Here is a 17,759-nt window from a genome sequence, read left to right as displayed (position 1 = left end):
TAAAGTACGTATAACATCTTTGGTTTAGTAAGGACTTTGGGGTTCTAGTCATGGCTAAAATTTAAAAGTTCCTGCCAAAGAAATTTATAAAAATCACATATTTCCCGGGTGCAATGTTTTTATGAGTTGAGGAATGAATCCAGGTGAAAGTGAAGTGTATATCACACAGAAATAGACACCCACCAACCTCCACACCCTTACTTTTCCACACTTCACTGTTCACTGCTTGTGTGATCCTTTTGTTGTGAGAAGGCATTACTCATCCTTTCTTGTGCAGTTTCATTTTAAAGGTCGATTCCCTCCAATAACAAAACTGTGTTTTCTGTACATGCAGATAATCTTGGTGTTGTTAAGATTTTTGGGTGATTTTGATGAAATTTCCAGGTGTTTTCATCTTACCTGTAGTTGTAATGGGCTGAGTCCAGATGCTGCTGCAGCTGCCATTGTCGATGGAATGAACTGCATGGGGTAATTCTCACCTGTTGAAACACCAAAACAACACATATTGTATAGAAAGGTGGAGGGAGGTACAAGAACTAACCTGCTCTTTACCTTCAGCCAGCCCTCTGTCTGTCTCTCTCTCTCTCTCTCTCTCTCTGTCTCGCCTTTTGTCTCCTTCCTTGTTCCTCGCTTGCTCTCATGTTTTTATTCATGGCAAATGAAACATGAAGGGTCACAAGTGTTTTATTCGAAGGTTAATAATAACGCTCATTGTCGGTACACATGGGTGCTTGAGACCAGGGCGAGCAGAGTTCAAGTCCAGCGCTCCCTCATTGGGATGCACTCATAAATTCATATACGAGCACCGTGTATAACCCCTACTGTTTGTCCCTAAAAGGCTTTCCATGTCAGAGCCTTTGTTGAGAACAGACCAAAGTCAAAGGAGAGTGTAGAATAATGGCTTTTTAATCCCTTTCCTCATTTCTGCCTCTCTTTGCAGCCTCGTGGGAGTGTGTGCTCACGCAGTAGGAATAAACATGAATTTTTCTGTATGAAGTATGAAGGGTCAGTGGTGTGTGGCGTCGGGCAAGCACCTGGAGGAATGCATGGAAGAGAGGAATGTGTGAAGGACGAGGAGAGAGCAAGAAAGCAGGTGGTGGCGCAAATCAGACGGTGTACTTGAAGTGAGTGTTTCTGCTTGTATAGAAAGCGTTTGGTGTGTCTGTTTGTGCAAAATCCTTGTTGCTTAAATGTGCAACATGCAGGCAATTCTTCAAGTGTGTTTTTGGGAATGCATGCGATTCATCTGTCTGCATTTTCCGTATGTCTACATTGCTGGGTGTGTGTGTGTGTGTTTGTGTGTGTGTGTGTGTGAGAAAGTGTGAAATTCCATGTTGCAGATGTGTTGTGCAACTGACATGCTTTCAGCATGCCATAAAAGAGACATTCCAGTCCTTGCTGTGTCCAATGTATTGTTCCTGACGTGAACAAGCAGAGCTTGTAAATCTCTCCGCTCATTTCCAGAACATTCCTCACCTGACACACCTCATTAACATAGACTGGGATCCCAGTGTTTGTGTGCGTGTGTGGGAGACAGAGAGAGAGAGAGAGTTTCTTTTATAGTTAATGAGATCTGTCAGAGTCGTAGAGCTTTTGTTTGAGGGGGGCGAATGTTAATCCAAAAAACATATACTTTCTTAACACTCGCCAGTGTGTTATCTATTGGGCAATTGTTCAATCCATGTGTGTGTGTGTGTGTGGGTGTGTGTGTGTATACCTGGCTTGTAGGACATGCCTGGTGGGAAGAGGAAGCCTTGCTGTGCAGCGGCGGCGGCAGCCAGAGACCGCTGGTCGTGAGGAAACACTGGGATCATCAGAGGAGGCATGTGACCCTGAACCTACGAGAGAGAGGGGGGGAGAGAGAAAGGAGATGTTTGAAGGCCTTACATAAAACATGTCATTAATTAAAAAATCGGGGATGCTTTTTAAAAAACTACATAACATAATAATGTGCTAATCTTCTTTGACATTTAATCAATAAAAAAACTGTACAAAGAAAATGTATTCCCTGTTTTACCTCACCAACTTCATTGATTTTTGTAAATATGTGCTTATTCTGATTTTAAGGCCAGCAACACGTTTTAAACAAGTTTGGACAGAGGCAACAAAAGACAAAAGAAGTTGTGGAATGCTCCAAAACACCTGTTTGATTGGTCACAGGTGATAGATTCATGATTGGGTATGAGATTGGGGAATCCCCGAAAGTCTCAGTCTTTCACAAGCAAGGATGGAGCGAGGTTCACCGCTTTGTGAAACACATGATTATATAAAGGATATAACTGCATGGGCTCAGGAACACTTCGTAAAACCCTTGTCGGTAAACACAGCTCGTTTGCAAATGAATGCATGTGGGTGGTTTTTTTTACGTTTCCGTACACAGTGTCCCAACTTTTGGGGAATTGAGGCTATGTGCAAATGTTGCACACACATACACACTGAATGCAGAAACACCAGCAACAAAAAGAAATATAAAACAAAAAATGGTGGTCAAAATGGAAAAAAAGGTAGGATAAAAAGGAAGAAAGGAACAATATAATATAAGGAGATGAAAGAAAGAATGCAAAATTAGTGAAAAATAGTACATAAAAAATGATTGAAATATATTAAAAATGGACAATGGTGAATTAACATTAAGAGAAAAGGATTCAGGAGATTCAGGAACACAGCTCGTATACAGTAAAAAGAAGAAAAAATACACTAAGTATTAAAGAATTAAACAGTCAGCAGGGTTGAAGAGACAGAGTAGAGAAACAGAGACCAAACAACAAATAAAAATGTACATTCTTGAGAGACAAGTGTAGAAATGTGAAACAAAATGCCTTTAAAACAGCAGAGAGGAGTAAGAGCCGCCTTTCATGTCGGCTTGAAAGACTCTTAAAGACTGAGTTAAGGGACTGAGGGCTCGAACTGACGAGAGCAAATCAAAGATGCGCCTGCAGGAATCTATTAAGGCTGGTTGTACTAAACCACTGGACTGTCTCACTCTCTTCCCTTCCATCTCTCCCTTTAATCACCATTTTTCTCTCTGTTCTTCATTTTATTCTGACCTGTTAAATTGTTTGTCTCATTACCTCCCGTGTCTCCTTTTCTTGTGTTTCTCTCTGTCTTTGCTTCTTTTTTATTTCTTCTCACTCGTGTCTGAAAGTAAGCCATATCTCTCACATTTTTCAAACATGCTTAAGGCATTAAAGGTGGAGAATTGGAAAGATGATTTTTCAGTCTCGTACCCAACTCCAACACTCCACTTTGAGATTGTAGGTCGGGTCAGCGGCCATCAAGCGTCATTTCTTGATGAGTTTGGAATGAAACTCAAAAATCTCCTTTTCTTACAAATAAGATAATAATTTAATTGATATTTGAATGACTTCTTATTGATCTTAGCTTCTATCAGTTATATGCATTTTTTATCTATACGCAGAAGGAATGACAAGAAATTCACTTGTACAAATGTATTAAATTCTGCCATTTCTATTAACATTGTATAACTGTCTATCAGTTCTCCACCTCTTTTCTCTCATTCTGTAGCATTTTCATGTTTTTATTTCCCTTACTCCTCTGCTTCTTAATTTGAAATTATTTTTGTTTCTAGTCTTGACAGTCCCCCTTTTTCATCTCTTGCTCTTTTTCCCTCTTTTCCTTTTCGTCCCTTTTTACTTCCCACATTTTTTTCAGGTTTGTTTAGCTCCATCTACTTACTTCCTCCACTGATCAATTCTTAGTTCATCACTATGTTGTCTTTGCCTCTAAATATTGCTCAGTTCAAGTCATGTTTCCTCCATCATCCATCTTTATTTCTGCTCTTCCTTCCATCGCTCCCCGTTTTTTTTCTTTTTCTTTACTGCGTCACTCGCAAAAATGAACGCTTGTTGACACCTCTCTTTTTCCCTCCATTTCCCTCTACCTCCGTTCAATGCCGTCCACCTCCATTCATCTCCTTTACTACCAATTCATTAGCTACACTGACCCCTCCCACTGTCCTCCTGGGATGTTTCATCATTAGAGCCCAAATTTACACAATCAGCATGTTGTGTGGTTACAGTGGTTTTTTTGCATTTGTGCTGCCGGGTTCATGTTGTTGAATTAGATGACCGTCCTCCTGGGATGTTTGAGTGTGTGAGTGGGGGTGAAAGGAGTTGCGGTAGAGAGGTTCAAAGAGCATGATTAAATAGAGTGAGAGGGATGAACAGGGCCATCCTTGACTCGTGAGTGTTTGCTGAAGAGCTGGAGAGATAAGTTGATCAGTAAGATCGACAGAAAATTAATCGACAACAAATGTGATGATTGATTAACTGTTTAAAGCATTTGGCAAAAAGCATTTGCAGTTCCAGCTTCTCAAATGTGGAGATTTACTGCTTTCCACTGTTTCGAATAATTGTAAATTGAATATCCTTGGGTTAGATATTAATTTGGGCTCTTTTGACTTTTTCCAACCATTTCATTTCATGAAAATAACTGAAATCCTTGTATGCAACCCACTCACAAAACAGAACTTTGTATGTGTAGTCACCTTGTTTTTCTATATTTCTGTGTACACCTCAAGAATGGGAAGTTTTGGTACGTGTTGGCTGTTTGAGACTTAATGTTGTAGGGTCAAGGGTAGAATTAAGTTGTCATGTGTGAGTGTGTGTGTGTGTGTGTGTGTGTGTGTGTGTGTGTGTGTGTGTGTGTGTGTGTGTGTGTTTGAGAGAGAGAGCATACATCTCTGCCTCAACTAGGCATCAGACCTCTGTATTACCCACAGTTATCATTGTCCGTTAAGCATGCAGATACATGTGTCCCTCACCTGACTGATGTTGCTTAAGTCACAGAGGCCCTCATCACACACACACACACACATTGGAAATTCAGGGCACATTTGAGGCATTCCCATACACACTCACAGACACCAGCCGTCCGACGTCTTGTGACAAGGAGAGAAGGGAATGAAGAGAGAATAAAAACAAGTCTGTCTGTCCAAACGGCTAAAGAAAAAAAAGAAGAAGAGAGAAGTGGGGGGGTGGAAGTTATAGAGTGGGACAAAATGCTCCCATTCATTGTATTCCTCTGGGAACACTGGGACTGACTGGGGCTGCTTCACTAGTGCAAACACACAAAGATCTTCTTTTACCGATGGGAGGGGGGGGGCTGGATGAATGGACTGGGGAAGGTGGTGCTGCGGGGGCCCCGCTCTGCTCAGCCCCTAAGAAAACACAAGGCCCCCTTCCTCTAACTGCCCACCAGACACATCGACATACACACCTAGGCACAAGGAACATGTGTACACGCGCAGACACACACTCAGAATTAATGGTCCTCTTGTGTACGGGCAGCAGGGTTAGGGGGCAATGAGGACGTATGCGGTGCGTCTGTGTGTTGAAAGAAAGAAATGGAGTCGTCTGGTTGTGCAGTTGGCAGGTACAGACTGTGCAGTCCCTTAATGTTGTCCATCACTTCACTTGAGGTAACAATCTGCAATTTCTTACAGGTAAAAATCTTGCTTTGTCACTATCTTGATCCACATGAAAAATACATACGATGTTTGTTATTCAAGAGACTTGTTCTTCGATTTCAGCATTAAATAAAAAAAATGGAAAAAAAATTATGTGAATGAATTTCAAGGACAAGATGCTGCAACGCAGAAACGTCACAGCGATGAAGATTTGTCATCTTGGATGATGACTTTTCCGAGCCTGTCCTCATCAAAAAAACAACCATAGAAGTCGAAATGAAAGAAGCTTATTACAACTAATATGTACGTATATTACTAGGCGGCGACCTCTAGTGGCTATATTAATTATTAGAACTGCACAGGGGGAAGCTGGAGATGTAGTAAAAGAGCAAAAAGTATTTTGAGGATGGAGGTCAGGAACAGATGGTTGGGTTGAAAAAGCAAGAACTTTTAATCAGGAGGCCGCTGTTCATGTCTGTAGTGAAACGAGAAGTCAGTGAATTACTTAGACTTACTAACATAGTGAAGTAATGTCACCTACATAGGGTAATGAAAGTTACTTTGGTAATGTAGGTATGTTTGTAATGGAAGCTACAGAAGTAATGTAGTAATTTTAAGCTAAATCACGATGTTGGTTGGGGTGTCGCTGGGACTGTATGCAGCAACAGTCTTGTTGTTTTGGGAGACAAGTACCTGAAAGTCGTACTTAAGTACAGTACCTGAGTAAGTGTACTCAGTTACACTGATTCTACAGTACCCTATGTATTACAAACTAACATCATAATATATGATATCAGCGTATCTAAGGTATCTCAGTAGTGACCGTTTGCTAACATGTTAGCCATAGCCCCTTGATAAGTGTGTGGAGCTTTTTTTCCCCCTAGTGGTCAGACTTGCTTGATGCAGCTTTAAGAACATAGGTGTAATATACTTACAAAAAATGACACCGCTCTGTTTTTTCTCCCATCTTGCTACGCCCATGTGAGCACAATGACACCGGAGGATTTTTAATTGAAGCACACAGGATTACTGTATGCTTAGAGCATTTTTCTATAGGCTAACACACAGGTTAATACACTGGAGTGAGGGCCATTGTAGAGTCAAGAGTTAGCCATTCTCCATAGCTGGTGAGTCCAATCGACGTTATGGGCCTTCCATGGCTTTCCGAGTCATTGTGTCTAAAGCTGTATGTGCTGACATAGGAGCTGCCTGTCTGTCTAACAGCCATTTGCCTGCTCCATTAGTTCTTATGCATGTGTGTGTGAGTGTGCGATTATTGTGCTTGTGCCTGTTTGTCTTAACAGAGGTTTAGTAGCCCAGACTTTTCAGAACCTCACCCAACGTCAGCGCTTTCGTGACAAGAGAAAAGCTTTGATTTGGGCTAACAGAGGTGAAAGAGGGGGTTTAGAGGAGTGAGAACTCTGTAAAGAAGCTTTTTAATATATCATGATTCATAAATGAGTGTTACAGTTTTTCCCGCAAGGAATGACTGCAGTTGAAACTCATTTCGCTGTCATGCATGGGCAGTCCTGTTTCAAAAGCTCTTTACTTTAATTAATCACAACATAAACACCAAAAACAGTGGGCTTATGATGTTTCAACAGTGGGCGATATACAGTAATTATGGAAGAGATTGCTGACTACATCATCCACAGAAGAAAATAATACAACGTGCTGAAATTGAAAAGTAAAAACAAAAAGAAAACAACACTCTGGGGAGAAGAACTCGGAGAGGGAAGAGGAGGCGGGCAGGCGAAGGAGGAGACAGAGGAGTTATAAACGAAGAACAGAGAGGAGGAGGAGGAGGAGGAGTGCGGCTTTGCAGTCATTAATTAGCCTGTTAGCTAGGGCCCGGGCGGTGCGGTTAGGGCCTGTGCCTTTGTGGGCCCGAAGGAAATGGGCCACATATGAGAGCCATTATAGGAACTGACTTAACAAAGACACATGCCTGTCAGCCACCAGGCTGGGCTGGGCCGCTCTGCCTACGGCACACAAAGGGCCAACCACCACTGTGTGTGTAGTATGTGTGTGTGCCTATACTGTATGTGTGTTTTTGTGCGTGTGTGTGCCAGGAGAATATATATAAACTGTCCACATGTGTGCCTTCATGCATCAATATCAGCTCTATCTACTTTAAGTTATTATCAGATGCCTGTTTATGTGTAAGTACCTATATGTGTGCGTGAGCTTGCATGCACGTTGTTCATTTTGTGCACCAATATCAGTTGTTCGGTGACGTTTCCTCACATGTTTGTGCGTGCATGCGTGCCTGTGTGTAACCATATCTATCAGAATGGGGCCTTCGGAAGCGTTTCTTTAACCCGTGGACATCCCCCGCTGGCTCTCCACACCATTTAAAACCACATGACAGGAAACCTGGGTCACTTTGAACTACGCCCCTCCTCCTCCTAGAATGCTGCACACTTGCTGACAAACACACTGACACCACCAGACGGGAGAGAAAGACGGAACGACGAGAGGCAGAACTGGAGAAACGGGCTGAAAACAGCTCCCCGCTGAGTTTTCATCGTCCCTGTTCATGAATTAAAACACAGATAAGACCCAAGTTTTATGCTGATTTATGAAACTTACAAAATTTATGATAATAAGTAATTACATTAATGCTAGTTAATCACTGATGGTTGCTATGATGATGTAACAGATAGCATGTTTAAGCCCTGCTCGCCAGGGAGTTGCAACTATTCCACTTTTCTAGCAAAAACCTCTCTCAGTTTCTTATTTTTTCCATCTGGACAACATTTAGTGCTTCAAATTAAGATATGAACAACAGCAGGCACTTCTAAAAAAGTGGCTTCACCACACTGAGGCCTATTCTTCTCAGCTGAAACAGTAGCATTTGGTCAGCTCCTCAGAGTATTGGCCTGAGAGGAGCTCAGGTCTGGATTTGATAAGTGGAAACAGACCGGTGTAGCGCTGCCTGTGTGTTTAAAGCCAACACACAATCGACACAGCGTAAACAGCCCATACCCCAGTGACTAAGCCCTGGAGCTTAGCCATAATAATTTTAAACCTCTGTACAGTAGATACACCATATGCTCCTTCTGAGCTGGGTTTGTTCAGCAAGAAATGCTATTGTTTTTAAAATAACAAGAAGTTGCCCCTGCTGTGACGTGTATCATATTCAGCAACTGTTCAATGAAAACAAAGTGTTTGTTTTGATTTCTTTTGTGCATTGAAGTAATTCAAGCCATTTAAAATTAAATTAATCGTAGAAAATAAGTGTGAAACAAGAGATATAGGGGAGTATGTTTCACTTGAATTTACAGCAGATACTTGTGAAGCTCTACATGATAACGTGCTGTTCTCAAGAGCTATTTTCTGCATATCCCTTCATCCTCAAAACCAAACACGACACAGTATCCATGCTTCACAGCGTGCAAGAGGATCCGAGTTGGAGCTGGTTTTTATGGTCTCGCTCTCCCCTGGGGCTCCGAGGCCTAATGAAGTCCGATCTGAGCTTTATTAAGATCCAAGGGTGGGGCCTCGTAATAAAAAAAAAAAAGACGAGGAGGGAGAAGAAACAAGCCCTCGTTAACTAGCTCTCACCTCCGGAGCACAGGGAGATCCAAAGCTTTGGACCGATGGGGGGTAAACGGGGCACGGGATGAGGCTGAACCGGTCAAGTGGACTCAGATCAGTCTCACTAGCAGCAATCCAACCACTTAAAAAAAAGACGATGAAATACAAGCTGGCAAACTTCCCACACGGCTATCGGCCACAGTGTGCAAATTTAACAGCATTTGGTTCCCAGCTGGTGGTAATTCCTCGGTTAGTATGTATGTATATACAGTGCATCAGGTGGCACAGTGGAACAGATGTAGGAAGGAGAGGAAGAAAAGTAAATCAAGGCGAACAAAAAAAACTGAATCAGGGATAATAAATGTGGACGAAGTGTTTTTTTTTCATCTGCAGATGTCTCTCTCTGTAATAGATAGATTGTTTACGTTTTTCTTTTTCTCGTTATGCTTTTATTGTTTTCTTCAATTCATGTTATGGGCTCGATTTATTGCGGCTGCAAAAGGGGTAAATAGAAACAGCAGGTGTAACGTGAGCTGTGAGGAACAAGGAAAGGTAAAATAAAAGGTTTGATTGAAACAGACAGACAACAGAGAGTGCATGGTGGGGTAAGGAGAGGAAACACATGTTGATGAATAGAGAAAGAGAGAGTAGGAAGAGGCCTAGAGGATGCTGGGATATTGATCGCTGAGTGATCAATGCTGCAGTAAATGATCCCGCCATAACCAGGGCAATTACTGGGTCATAGTTGTGTGTGTGCGTGAGTGTATCTGCTACCTCAGTACGCATGCAAGACTGTCTTGGTGTAACTGTTGAACCTTTCACATCAAAGAAAAGGTCACGACCTCTCATGTTATTGTTGTTTTCCAATCAAACAAGACTCAATAATAATGGAGCTGGAGGAACAGGAGGAACACGGACACTTAGATCATCAGGACGGAGGAGAAAAGACAGACAATTGACTGCTTCCTCACAGAGATGGACACAGCAGAGACGAGATGAGGGGAGTCTGCAGAGGGCAGGAGGAGTCAGCTCAAAAATGTGAGGAATGAATGAAAGAAGTGTGTGTGTGTGTGTGTGTGTGTGTGTGTGTGTGTGTGTGTGTGTGTGTGTGTGTGTGTGTGGGTGGAGGGAGGTAGGGAGGTGTGTCTGCCTACTAACCTGGATCTGTTGCTGGAGAATGTTTATCTTGTGCTGCTGCTGGAGGAGCTGCTGTTGTTGTCTGGCAATCTGCACACACACATACACACACACACACACACATTACAAAATGTAATAAAACAATAAAGTGTCTTATTTCTATATTGTGTTTTCCATAATTCCGAGCAGATGAACAATGGTTGACCTCAATATGTCAGTTTGTTTAATAAAATATATTTTGGTTTGTTTCATTTTTATTTTTTTTTACGGGAGAAAATCTGCTTTACAATATAAATAATACGAAAAAAAACTGAATGAAAGTCCCTAATGGAGACGTGAAAGCTGCCAGTCAGACTGGGTCGCCAGTCAGTCTTCAGATTTTGTGCTTGGTGGCAAAAAGCGGCGTTTGGGAACCAGTCTAAACACTGATGGTGTCATCATTCTATGGCCATTTCAATGTGCAATCAACATTTACTTCATAAGAAGTTAAAGCAAAACAAGCTCTATTGCCAGGTTAGATAAAACACAGACAATGACTTCTTCCAATGAGGTCAAAAATGTTTCAAAGTCAGCACAGTAAATCAGAAGGGAGGTACAGTGGCAGTAAGTTAGGTGTCTGTTTGACCTCCTGATTATTATCTCAAAGGCTCTCAGCCCAGTTTGATGGATGGTACAACGAATTCACACAATTAGCAGCGTGGAGAGTTCCTGAACAGATTTCTCAACTGACACTGAGCCTGTGAGATTGACATGTTTACGAGGCTGACGAACAACACCCTGCGTGCCTCTGAAGCCCCGCCATGCACCCACCCATCAGCACTCATCAACAGGAGGGGCGATCATAGTTATTTCTTCCTCTGTTGATTTGATGTACAATTATCTGATGAAAAACACCTGAAGTCAAACGTTAAAGCATTGAGCGGCAGCCAGTGACGGGCAGCTGAGACTGGCCAGTCACGTGAGGTTAAAATCCTTAAAGGGGCAGCATGTCAACGACGTGATCCCGCCCACTCTGCGCCAGAGAAGTAAAGCTGCTGCCTCTCTTTTTTTCTTGAGGAGTCGTTTAGTATATTTATTCTGAAATGTAATTACAGGCTGCTGAATGGGAGGCGGCGCCCCATTTGCACACATGTCATATTTCATTAAAGGCAGATTTCTCAGGGTTTGTCTGTAGGGCATTATCCTATCAAGTCTCAACAGCCAAATGACTGGCTGATATTGGAATCTGTCTTTCTTTTCACTCTCTCCATCTCCCCTGTTCCTTTGTGAAGCTGTGAAAGGTGGAATGTGTTGTGATGGGAGGTGTGGACTTGTCCAAACAGAGCCTGTCGTATGCCGACCTACAGTAACGTGTCAGAAAACAGCGAAAACAAAGAGCAGCTCACCTAAACACATCTCTGCTCAGGTCGTCTCTCTCTTTCTCTGTCACACTAATTTTTCTACGTCTGACACCTGAAGACATCAGCATCAGTAACTTTTTCTACAGCTTTTGAAGCCACAGACATACACATACACAAAATGTTGTTTTTCATTTCACAACTTAGGCCTTATTGTGGAAGTTGTGCCATCATTATTTTTTAGCTATGATGAAATTCTACAAACAAACTTCACCAGGAAAACAACTGTATCACTAAATCAAAGTCCAATTTGGAAAGGGTTATATGGTTAAACTCTCAGATAAACCATGTTCCTAGTGGTTCTAGCCTGTTCCCAACACGTCAAAAATGCAGCTGGGTCAGCGGCTCGATGCTTCAAACTATGACACCGTAGGCATCCCTCAAACATAGTAATATGAAGAGGGAGAAAAGTCCACAATGACTGGAGGTTGGTGGGAATTCAACTTATAAGAAGCTGACAACTTTAACCCCTCTCCCTCTCTCATTGACAGTCCTCCTTCTGTCTTTATCACTTAACTTACTGCTGTACTTGAAACAAACCACAGACAGCTCCTATAAAGCTGCTGTACAGAGACCTACTGCCTACACTTGTTTTTTCTTTCTTCCCCTTCTCAACTACTTGAGTAGTTGTGTTAAGAGCCTCCTTACCTGCTCCTGCTGCTGCCTGGCCAGCTCCATCTGTTGTCTCTGCTTCTCCAGCTGTGAGGCGGCCATCTTTTTCTGCTCGTCATGGGCGGAGAGGAGCTGCTCCCTCAGATTGATCAGCTGACCAATCATGGTGGAAAGTTGGCGCTCTTTATCCTCCAGTGACTCTGGCGTACCTGGACAGGATTGAGAAGAAATTGCAAGAGAAGGAGGGATTAAAATGAGATGATACAGTATTTAATAAGCTGTAGAAGAGGACGGTTCATAGCCAGAATTAAATGCTTAATTTCCGATGTTTCTCATATGCTAGCATGGAATTAACTCATTGACTGCATTGATTGGGTGCTCAGTTCCCTCATAATCCTCTGAAAGTCATCTCGCACTTATTCTTTTAATATCATTGTCAAACCAAACAAGCACAAAACAACATTAGGATATTTGGCGATGACTCATGATAATATTTGATTTGCTATGATGAAACACGTTTTTTGTCTCTGGCTTGAAGGACATTGGAACTTTTCCATTTATACAAACTCCCACACTAAAACAACTTCAACAAATGGCTCCACAAACTAAAAACAAACACAACAAAAAAAATCACATTTGTTTGGCCAGAATGAACAAGAAACCCTTAAGAAACTCCCATTCCTAAATTCCCATAAATCATCTGACTTGTAGTTACATCTTACTACTTATTATCTCCTGTCTAGTCTCTACATGCCATCCGTGTTTATCACTTAGTGTATGCTCCCAAGAACAATAAAATCACTTTGAGTTCACCTTTGAAAATAAGTAGCTGTTACAGGCTTTTGTCAGGTTTATGATTGAGAAATTCTTGGGAGGTTTTTGTTGGGAAGAAGAGCCAAGACCAAAGAGATCCTGTTCAATCAGTAGATTACATTGCATGTATGATAAAAGACGTGATGAAATGTCTCACCAAACGTAATTTCTGTCAATATTGTTACTTCAAATACTTTAGACTGCCTTTGGCTGCGTACTGGATTTCACATACACCTATTTCTTATATCGAATGTGAAACACCCTCAATACTGTCTGTCTTTACTCATCAGTTATTGAAAACCCTGTTTTCTTACAAGCATAAAGTAACAGAAAATGGGAAATACTCAAGTACCTCAAAACTGTACTTACTGTAAGTTCAGTACTTCAGTAAATTAACTTAGATGCTGATGTTATTAACACACAGTACAAAAGCCTTGTCATATGTAGCTTTCATTGAAAATATGTCATTTTATCTCCTCAAAGTTTTTTCCAGGTGTATCGAATTTGGAATCAAATATCGATATTTTTCAAGTTATTGTATCAAAGATAGAAATTCCAGTATTGTGACAAAAATAAAGCACACAGGGAGGATGTTGGGGTGATGTAGGATGCTGCAGCAGAAAACGATGTTGGCACAAGTGTGTCGGCAGGGTAATCTGCACATCAAATGTCTGCACGTTGGAAAACTTGACCTGCCACTCTTTTAAACCTTGAATCCATGTTGAATTGTTGGGATCTGTGTTGACAACTGTAATCTTTATTGTGTGAGGGGGTACAGACACAACATGCAAGTTTATCTTGCTTGTGGGAGTATGTGTGTGGAACATACACTCGTCATTATCCACAGTGAAGTTTAACTTGTTTAGAAGTTTTCATGAGTGTGTGTGCATGTGTGTGTGTGTGTGTGTGTGTGTGTGTGTGTGTGTGTGTGTGTGTGTGTGTGTGTGTGTGTGTGTGTGTGCGTGTGTGGGTGTATGTGCGTGTGTGTAAGGTCCTGCCCTGGGGCCATGTAGGGAGACTGCAGGGTGGCCCCAACACTACCTGCATACTAACAGAGTCTCCATTGTAGTCCTGTCAGGCCCCTATTGTACCCCAGACTGCCCCCCCAACCAAACACACACACACACACACACACACACACACACACACACACACACACACACAGAAATTACCCCTCAGCACCCCTGTATCAAAGGCAACATTCTCCTCTTCTTGTCTCTTGTCTTTTCATGCTTTCATTCTTTCTTTTTTTCAGTTTTCCCCAAACAACCTCCCCATCAGTTTCCAAGTCCACATTCTCCCTAAGGTCTTTCCTCTTTTCCCTTCCTCTTCTCTCTGCTCTCCTCATTCCTTCTCTCCTACCCTTTTGTTATTCCTTTGGTCCTTTCCTCTTCTCTACTCTTTTGATTCCTCCTAACTTCTCCTTCCTGCTTCCTCATCCCTCTTCTTTCCTTTCCTCTGCTTTCTTTTCTTTGTTTTTCTTTTCCTCCCACCCTCTCCCCCCCTCTCTCCCCCTCATATCCCCCCTCCTCCTCCTCTCATCATCTCCACCCTACTACTCATCTCCTTTTACTCATCTGTCGTTCCATCTTCCCTCCGCTCATCACCTCTCTCCTCCATCTCTTCTCCTCCCCTCTTTTAACATCAGCTCTCTTAATCACCTCTCCCCTCTTCATCACCTCCTCTCTCTTCTACTCTGCTCTTATCACCACTCTTCTCCTCCACTCTCCACCCCTCCCTAAGTTTCTTTTTGCCAAATCAGTCTTGCAACACTGATGGATACTTTATAATGCGCTCACACTCACACACACAGGCTTCTTCCTATTTTGCTACATTCCTCGGAGGGAAGTAAAGCCTATTGTGTAATCGCAACAACTGCGATTACAGCTCCATGATTCATCTTTGTGGATTACGGGTTGTGCATTCCTAACACAACGTCTTGCGTTCCTTCAACGCTTCTGGCACCGCTAACCATTTTAGACGTTTTCCGTTTTCCATCCATCAGGATTATTCCCGACACCTGCTGAGGGCACCAGCCAAAACACAAAGCCATTAAGTGTTTTCTCACTCTGTTTGGACGATGAGGGGGAACTGTCTCTGAACCACGAGCACCATGTCAGACCTCTTACTTCTGTAGGATGTGTTTGTTTTTTAGGTTTACAGGTTTTTACAGTTTTTGATTTATAAATATCAAATAGAGCTTTTTCTGTAATCTTATTGTATTCATATCACACATATTATGTCAATGCTACTGTAGAATATGGACTACGAAAATGCAAATCACAGTCATTGTCAGTAATATTCTTACAGTCAGTTTTTCCTACACCTCCCATCTACCTTCTTCTGGTTTCATTTTTATTGCTTATAAAGTAGATTTATAGAGTAGATAGTCTTTATTGTTTTGAAAGTGGTACTGCAAATCTGCAAAAAAAGTATCTCTTCAGCCAGAAAGAGCTGCTGTCCGATGAAAACCATGTTCTTCGAGCTGAGAAAAAGTTGTGACAACACATGTTTGAGGCAATCCAGTGTGTCTTTATGTGATTCATTTGGCCTAAAATGTACCAGAATATTACCAACCTATAAAAAAACACATCTTTAAGTTGATCTAAAATATCAAAAATTACCAAATTGGGAGATGACTGGTTTTCATTAGACAGCAACGATATTGCATCTTATTTTTTTATTTATTGTTTTATCAGTATTTTGTTTTATTAATATCAATATTTAATGATATGTTATAGGTGCAAAATGTAAGATTTGAACCCGTCAAACCTATTGGCTACTCAAAACCAATTGAGGGGAGCTTAGCACCCTCTATTGCTAAGCTCCTAGGGTAACTGCTAACTGCTGCTAACAGTAGCTGCTTTTAGCTAGTTAGCTGGGTACATGTAGCTAGCAGTTGGGACTGGGATCTTGGTCCCTTGGGGTCAAGGGGACTGTTAGTGTTTACAACAATAGCACAGAAGCTTTGGATTGGGACAGGGCTACCTGGTTAGCATGCTAGCTTCTGCAACACAATACATAGCCATCACAATGTTAAAACTGCTATTTATTTACATTCTGTTGATAATTTTACTTAATTTCTGATTGATTTTGATTAAAATTAAAATATTACCTCTTTAAATAAGTGGAGTCACTCAATATATATTTGGGCAGCTGTGGCTCAGGAGGTCGTTCACTAATCGGAAGGTAAATGGATCCGCCGGCTAATGTCGAGGTATCCTCAGGATGCTGAAGACACTGAACCCCAAATTGCCCCGATAGCTGTTTCATCCCTGTCTAAGTGTGTGTGAATGGCCAAGCATAGAAATATGGAGATGGTTAGGATAGGAAGTGCTGTATCGCTCCTGAGCAGCCTCTGTACTCAGTACATTAGAAGCACCCTATAAATGCAAGTCTTTTTCACCATATGACAAAATCTTTTCCCAGCCACCAGCCCCCTATACTTACACAAACACACCTAATGGCACACAAAAACCATGATACAAACAAACAATCAAACAAAGAAATAAACACACTCACAATATCACACCTCCTGACGACTCCAGACGCCTTGTGCTTCTGCCAAACCACCATGCTTTATAACAGCATCTGTGTGCCAAACTCCCAGCATTCCTCTGTATGACTAACCCTTCCCCTCAGTGTCACACCACAACAAACACTCACACTTGACTTCCCATCAGCCCACAGGCCCCGAGACAAAAACAGTTGCTACATTTTGTGCCATCTCCTCGGGGAGTCAGAAAGATCACATTTATCTGCACGCATTCAGGTTGACTGTACACAGCTCACTCCTCCAGACAGTCAGGAGCATATACAGGAAAATAAAAAAGATGTAATGGGTAAGATGGCTGATTTAAGTGACTCTTGAATGTCAGTGTGATTATTGCTGCCAGATGTGCCAGCTTCTGCATCTGACAGGATAATCAGACACTTTCTGTCCATCTGTTCTTTTGAGCTTTTCCAATTTGTAAAACTTTAAATGTACAAAATTAAAAAATGCCCAAATGTATTAAAAGTTTCACTAAGAGCTGCTCTACAAAATATTCTGCAAGTTTTTGGATACAAAGTCTAGAGAGGGGAGAAGTGTGTAGACAGGAAGCAGCTATGAAGATTCATGATTTCCTTGAAAAGCTGGTACTCCTTTTTTTAAATTATGCATCCTTGACAATATTTGCAAAACTCTGGCTGATGCAGTAGTTGTTGTTTTTTTTACAGCTTTTCCAAAATTCACTTAAACCTAGTTCGGATGGAAAATGAAGAGATATTTGCGCAAAAACAGAATCTAGATTTTACCAAAAATAATAAATATAATATAATAAAATGAGAGGCATTCAGACATTCTTCCCTGCATGAGTAAAAACACATTGTTGTTGAGAGCAAATAAAGGTTAGTCGTACAGGTTTGTCAATAAAGATATGTTTGAACTTTGAAGCAGACTGGCTGCAGCTGCAGAAGGCCGAGTAGCTTTAACTCCAGTCAGCTAACAACATAATCATGAAGTTAAAGTGAGCAAATAATCACCGAAGTGAAGTGAAATGTCTTGCTGGAGCTGTAAAATGGGCTGCAGAAAAAGAGTGAACTCATTCTGGACACATCCACAGATGTGTGTGTGTGTGTGTGTGTGTGTGTGTGTGTGTGTGTGTGTGTGTGTGTGCAACACTGAGACACACTGTAGTTAAAAATAACATGTGTACATATACATACATAACCACCATATAAAACATGTAGATGATATACATTTCAAGCATGATCACAGCTAATGAGCAAGAAGCAAGAAGAAGGAGGTCATCAGTTTTCTTCACCCTAAAAATAACTGCGACTGAACAAAT

General features: G+C 41.6%; 1 protein-coding gene across 5 annotated transcripts in view; it reads right to left on the bottom strand.

Annotated features, from left to right (window-relative positions):
* LOC311263664 (transcription factor SOX-6-like) overlaps positions 1-17,759 on the bottom strand; it is a 115,641-nt gene that overhangs the window by 30,245 nt on the left and 67,637 nt on the right. For all 5 annotated transcript variants that reach the window (XM_084363890.1, XM_084363889.1, XM_084363887.1 and 2 more), the window contains 4 exons: positions 12,151-12,323; positions 10,127-10,195; positions 1,718-1,838; positions 400-479 (listed from right to left, as the gene is read on the bottom strand). In XM_084363890.1, the coding sequence (XP_084220016.1) occupies positions 400-479; positions 1,718-1,838; positions 10,127-10,195; positions 12,151-12,323 (443 nt within the window). The remainder of the gene's footprint in view (positions 1-399; positions 480-1,717; positions 1,839-10,126; positions 10,196-12,150; positions 12,324-17,759) is intronic.

This window comes from Pagrus pagrus (assembly GCF_965226575.1).
Source record: "Pagrus pagrus genome assembly, chromosome: 10".
In the NCBI taxonomy this organism is placed as follows: Eukaryota; Metazoa; Chordata; class Actinopteri; order Spariformes; family Sparidae; genus Pagrus; species Pagrus pagrus.
Note: the sequence above shows the minus strand (reverse complement) of the source record. Positions and strands in the feature narration are given on the sequence as shown.